The sequence below is a fragment of the Populus alba genome, chromosome 13, assembly GCF_005239225.2.
Source record: "Populus alba chromosome 13, ASM523922v2, whole genome shotgun sequence".
NCBI classification, from domain to species: Eukaryota; Viridiplantae; Streptophyta; class Magnoliopsida; order Malpighiales; family Salicaceae; genus Populus; species Populus alba.
This window is the reverse complement of record NC_133296.1, coordinates 10,027,731-10,033,863: the sequence shown is the minus strand read 5'-3', so window position 1 is coordinate 10,033,863 and position 6,133 is coordinate 10,027,731. Positions and strand designations below refer to the sequence as shown.

At 32.6% G+C, this 6,133-nt stretch overlaps 1 protein-coding gene across 5 annotated transcripts; it reads left to right on the top strand.

Moving 5' to 3' along the window:
- Positions 1-1,292: 1,292 nt before the first annotated feature.
- LOC118034483 (glycerol-3-phosphate dehydrogenase [NAD(+)] 2, chloroplastic) lies at positions 1,293-5,073 on the top strand. 5 transcript variants are annotated; one of them, XM_073403811.1, is made up of 9 exons: positions 1,293-1,770; positions 1,999-2,135; positions 2,243-2,348; positions 2,445-2,646; positions 2,757-2,844; positions 3,269-3,416; positions 3,593-3,644; positions 4,144-4,293; positions 4,377-4,509. In XM_073403811.1, exons 1-8 carry the CDS (start codon positions 1,402-1,404, stop codon positions 4,266-4,268), a joined length of 1,227 nt encoding a protein of 408 aa, XP_073259912.1. In that variant the 5' UTR covers positions 1,293-1,401; the 3' UTR covers positions 4,269-4,293; positions 4,377-4,509. The 5 variants fall into 5 exon arrangements, 3 of the variants coding, with proteins under 3 accessions (XP_073259912.1, XP_073259911.1, XP_034895682.1); XM_073403810.1 differs by having other exon boundaries at positions 1,294-1,770; positions 4,370-4,509; XR_004685036.2 differs by lacking the exon at positions 3,593-3,644 and adding an exon at positions 4,661-5,073 and having other exon boundaries at positions 1,295-1,770; positions 4,377-4,519.
- Positions 5,074-6,133: the final 1,060 nt, after the last annotated feature.

Genomic DNA, 6,133 nt, shown 5'->3' with positions numbered 1-6,133 from the left:
AAGACATCTTTTATATAATTTAATTTTAAATCCGAGCTAAGTAAAGAGTCGCATTGAGAGATTTCAAAGTTGACCCATGAGGTCAAGTTTAATAACAACGCTAAATAATCCCTGTGACTTGGATTTTTTTTAATATTCAAAATTGCTTCACTGATTATATGAACAATGAAGTAGTTCCCTTTTTATTTCTTTTTCTTTTTATCTTTTCACTTTCCTTTTTTTTTTTTTTTTTTTTTTTCTTGGATTTTTTTAATATTCAAAATTGCTTCACTGATCATATGAACAATGAAGTAGTTCCCTTTTTTTTTTCTTTTTCTTTTTTCCTTTTCACTTTCCTTTTTTTTTTTTTTTTTTTTTTTCTCTTTTCTTTTTCTAGTTTCATCTTTTAAGATTGGGTTTGTATTGAGTTTTTTTTTTTCAACTTTATCTTTTAATATTTAGTTGATTTTGAATTAGTCTTCATAATTTTTTTTAGTTTACTTTCTATGAGGTCATCATAATCTTAAACAAACATTCCAACATTTAGTTCATACTTAATTTTTTAAGTGTCTATTTTTGTTTGTGTATAATTGAGTAAAAGTAACTGTTTTTTTTTTTTAAAAAAATTATCAAACATAGTGGAGTCCTTGATTTGGGTTGCGGGTTTGGGTAGGTTAAGCAGTGAAGTCGAAATTGATTCAATATATCATTGTCTCAATATTAAAAAAAATATATGTTATCTTAAAAAAAATTAAAAGCCAAACTAGTTTTTTTACTTGTTATTCTGGTTGTATTGGATCCTTCAAGTCAACTAGGTCATATGGAAATAACTTATATATAATTTAATTTTAAATTTAGATTAAATAAATAGCCAGATAAAAAGTTTTTAAGATTAATATATTAAATTAGGTTTAATAATAATATTATCAAATAGTTGGTTGATATCTATCAAAATTAAGATGAAATTATCAAATTTGTAGTAGAAAAGATAGTGATTCTAAGGCTTAGTGCTATTTAACTTGGCTCAACTTGAAAACTGGAACTAGGAAGCACGCTTTGCAATTAATAGTTTGCTATTCTACTAATATTTTTAAATTTCACAATATTGCAATTAAATCATGACATTCATGAAATGTCATACTTCCTAATTCTAAAGTTACCTATTTCATTAAATTTTTTTAAATCTTGTTATTCTGTAATTATTTTTAATTTAGAGTGTTCATTTTTTTTTAAAAATAAAAAATAAAAATTGGAATTAACACGCGCGCTTTGCAATTAGCAATTTGCAATATTTGGCAGCACCAGAGAGAAAACAGAAGGGATAAAATCAATCATAACAAAGTAAAACACAGAGGACAGGAGGTCTGAGCCTGTCTCCGTCACTCTCTCTAATTCCTGTTTTTAAGTTCATTTTCGTAACCAATGGCGGCGCTTCTTCTTGAATTACCTCCTCCTCCATTCTTGAACTGTAACCACCACCAATTTCTCTCCAAAACTTCTCTAAGACTTCATAATTTCCCTTCCAAAACACCACCACCACCACCACCACTAGCATTCACTCCCCCTACCACATCTTGCTTTCTTTCAACTGTTACTTCTTCATCAATCTCAAAAGAAGAAAAAGAAAAGGAACCCCACTCCACTGCTGTAGCAAGTACCAATGCTCCTGATGAGGGGTCCCAGCAGGATCGCCGCAAAGTAGTTCAAATTGCTTGGGAGAAGCTCGTCCGCTGGTCCCGCTCCTGGCGCTCCAAGAACAACAAGACTGACCTTCTTGAACGCACTAACAAGGTTCTCTCTTCCTCTTTTTGTTGTGTTGTTAGTTCTGTTTCGAATTCATTTAGTATGTTTATTTAAAATTTAGAATAGTACTCCTATGTCCATGTGTGTTTGCTTTTGCTTCACATGGTAGCAAAGTTTGTACTCCTGCTAGCAAGCTTCAAGAATCAAGATTACTTGGATAATTGCCCCATTTGAGAATTTTTTGGCTCTATGTTCATATTGATCGTGTTTTTATAGGTGGTGGTGCTTGGTGGAGGATCTTTTGGTACAGCAATGGCTGCCCATGTTGCTTACAGAAAGTCTAGTTTGGAAGTTCAAATGCTTCTGCGTGACCCTTTACTCTGTCAGTCTATAAATGAAAATCACTGTAATTGGTAGGACTTGGTCTTGTATGCTTCCATTTTTACTTTCATTTCTAGAATGTTATGTGTTTTTTAAATTTTTGTTGTAATGTATTTTTTTTGCATTCTCCTGCAATTAGCAAGTACTTCCCGGAACATAAACTGCCCGATAATGTAATTGCCACCACCGATGCAAAAGCTGCTTTGCTTGATGCAGACTTTTGCCTTCATGCTGTGCCTGTGCAGGTTCTTTGATAGCACTGCTCTGTGTTTTCTTGATGCGTTGATATTAGAATTAAAATTGCATTTTATTCTTCATAACTTTTGGCTCTCTTAATGCAGTTTAGTTCATCATTTCTTGAGGGCATTGCAGAATATGTTGATCCTGGCTTGCCTTTCATATCCCTCAGTAAAGGCTTAGAACTTAATACATTGAGGATGATGTCTCAGATTATTCCCCAAGCATTGGGGAATCCTTACCAACCTTTTGTTTTGTTATCCGGGCCTTCTTTTGCTCTGGAATTGATGAACAAGTTACCGACAGGTGACTTGAGTATTTTAAATGATACCTTTGCAGAAACCATGTGTTCTACTTTTAATCATGTTTAGATGGTATTGATTTGTTTGGTCTTTTATTGCCTTTTGCATTTGCAGCAATGGTGGTGGCATCAAAGGACAAGAAATTGGCACATGCTACTCAGCAGCTATTAGCTTCATCTCACTTGAGAATCAGCACTTCAAGGTATACTAATTTCATTAAATTAAAGGGAGTCAACTTTTATATGCATAAACCTACATGCTTCTCTTTCTTCTGAATCCCACTTCAAAACTACTCAACAGCATCTGGCCCATGGAAAGACTTGATTGGATAAACTGCTGGGTGAGACAAGGCATGAAATAGAACTTGGACAAATATCATAGATTGCTTAATAATGTTAATTCCTCATTTCCCCATTATTTTTTTAGTTGACTCCATGCATCAAATTGGTCTATTTCTAGCAACGACATGTGTAATATTTTTATGTGATTCATCATATTAGCTGTTTCATTGTCTAAAGAAAGCCTCGCATCTATTTGTGGTGAAAGTTTTACTGGTTTATATTTCTGAAAGTTGAGAGAATGCGTGTACTCGTACGTGTTCAGTTTGTAACCTCTGATTACTCCAGGGATGTTACAGGGGTAGAAATTGCAGGGGCACTAAAAAATGTACTTGCCATAGCCGCTGGAATTGTTGAAGGAATGAATCTTGGCAATAACTCTATGGCAGCTCTAGTTGCACAAGGTTGTTCAGAGATCCGATGGCTAGCTACAAAGGTGTTTCACTTGTTCTGTAACATCTGAAGAGCCTTTTCTTGTTCAGATTCTAATATAGTCTGTTTCTTGTTCCTTCTGGGTAGAGTAGTAAGTTGTTTTCTTTTTATCCTGTATCTTGTTCTCAGGATTTCTTGGGAAAATTAACATCTCTATTAGCTTTTATGTTTTTTCTATAGTGCCGTCATGGAGCAATCAAAAGTTTTCTGGTATTATCAATGTCTGTTATTGGTAAGGAGTTATGGCCATAAATAGGCAACAAAGACTTCTACTACATGTTGGGCCAAAAGAAAGGAGAGAAAAAGGAAAGGAAAGGAAAAGAATGGTTGCTTAGGAAGACATTTTGTAAAGTCACAGTTTATATTTGAAATCTTAGATATCACTTGTAGTTAATGTGCACAAAGTAACTATTATTTTCATGTGTGCTCACTCAATAGCTCTGGATTCTGGACAATGATCTATCCTGGAAAAGTTTTGTTTACCTTGATGATCCGGAAACAGGTTTTGCATTAATAAATTAGTGAATAACATTTCTTATTCAGCCTAATGTGCATTTGCTTTGGCTATACAGTGTTAATTTACATTCTGGATTCTTGTTTTTTCCTTCCTTAGGAAACTAATTTCTTTCGAATGCATATTACTTTAGATCTATTATATGTTGTTGGTGAAGATATGGGTTGTATCCCCTGTTCTCATTCTCACAATTTCCTCTCCACTTTTATTCTTGAAGATGGGTGCCAAACCTTCAACAATTACTGGTCTGTCAGGAACAGGAGACATTATGCTTACTTGCTTTGTCAATCTCTCAAGAAACAGAACAGTTGGAGTACGGCTTGGATCTGGGGAGAAGCTTGATGATATACTGAGTTCTATGAATCAGGTGCTTGCAAATACTTTTATGTACTTATTATCTGTTGATAATGTAAATTTTGCTAATAGATGACCATGTTGTCTAGGTGGCAGAAGGTGTGTCAACAGCTGGAGCAGTGATTGCATTGGCCCAGAAATATAATGTTAAGATGCCAGTATTAACAGCAGTGGCTCGGATCATAGATAATGAATTGACTCCGAAGAAAGCTGTTCTTGAGTTGATGAGTCTCCCTCAGGTCATTCAAAATCTCTATTCAGTTCAATAAAGTTTCTTATGATTCATCCAATTTACTTTCTCTTGTCTATTTTGGCTCTCAGTTTTAGGAATTAAATAGTGGCCTTGAATTGTTATTTGTAAGCAAATGTTTTGGTTGCAGGTTGAGGAAGTTTGAGATGGCGCACTTTGTCCTGATGAATGATGATCATGCAATATAATTTCATTACAAGAACAATTTTGTGCAGAAGTTAGCTTAGTCAAATTCTTTTTCCCCCATGGCACTTTCTGAATCTTGGGGATCATAGATACCACAACTAATTTCGTCTTCATTGCTGGTTTCCATGTGCCACGAAGACATGGCTTGTCACTTCAGAATTCAGATAATTTATATCATATCATATTCGTGATCTATGAAATAGAAGAGTATGTACATTTAGATGCTTGTTACAGTGACTAGAAAGTCATAATACGTTACACGAGACTCTGTTTTCTAGTTTGTCATGCAACATCCATTCTGTAATTCTACCTTATACTTGTTCTGTGACATCTACTTAAAATTCATTTTTTCGTTTTTTTTCTCTGTAATTTTACTTGAAGCTTGAAATGAAATAAAAAGAAAAAAGCCCTTACTTTTTATCATTTGACTGAACTGATCAGTTGCGCAATCCATCCCCTATCTTCATCAAATTATGGAACAGCAATATTCCAGTTCTCATCTGATGTTTTCTATGTTGATCCTTGGTGCCATGGCTCCACAATGTGCTGGTCAGCTTGATAGCCAAAGATTGGTGTCCATTTTTTGCTTATATCCATCATAACTCCTGAAATAGAATTTGTTGAGGAACTCGTGCCCTGGTAATTTTGTTGCGTCTGCTGACGTTGCAGGTGATTTCAAGGAAGTTGCTTCCTTTGGCAGGCGATGGGTTAATGATTTTGATAGAGTATATATATTATGTCAAATCATGTATGATATTATATATTAAAAATATTGATTTTTTAAATAAAATTTAAAACTCTTTATAAATCTCATTCCAATTTAAATGAAAATTTACAATCAATATTAGTAAAGATTAAATGAAACATTTTTTGTAATTCATAAAAAATAATGAATTTTTTTTTTATTACTTAAAAATCTTTATATAGTTCGTATTATACTCAATGTTTGCTTATTTGTTACCCTTGATTATGATAATATGTAGTAAGATCAAAATATAACACTTTATATATAAGTTAACTTAGTAATTTCAAGTCTAAAGATCACTTATACAATTGTCATGTGAGTCTTTTTTCTAAACATGGGTGATCTCTCTATATAAAATTCTCATCCGAGTTAATTCGGTGAACATATCATCTCTAACACTTCTATTTCATCATAGTATTATTTTCAAAATATTTCTGGTTAATTCTCTATTAAGATTGTATACCTCAATGTATAAGAACAATTATTTAATTTTTTTTTTATGAAATTAAATAATTCTTCTCATAAACTGAGATACATAGTCTTAATAGAAAATTAACAATGAATATTTTAGAAAGAATATTTTGATGTAATATAAATTCTATAATTATAATAATTTTATAAATGTTTTTATAAAACATTTTGATTAATTATATACTTGATGGATAATTTTTA

What these genes read in the sequence shown, in the direction of transcription:
- LOC118034483 (XM_035039791.2), top strand. Translation starts at nt 1,402, where the DNA reads ATGGCGGCGCTTCTTCTTGAATTACCTCCTCCTCCATTCTTGAACTGT. An exon ending in AATGAAAATCACTGTAATTG is followed by an intron (nt 2,136 to 2,242) that starts GTAGGACTTGGT and finishes TCCTGCAATTAG; the next exon opens with CAAGTACTTCCCGGAACATA. An exon ending in TACTGAGTTCTATGAATCAG is followed by an intron (nt 4,294 to 4,369) that starts GTGCTTGCAAAT and finishes CATGTTGTCTAG; the next exon opens with GTGGCAGAAGGTGTGTCAAC.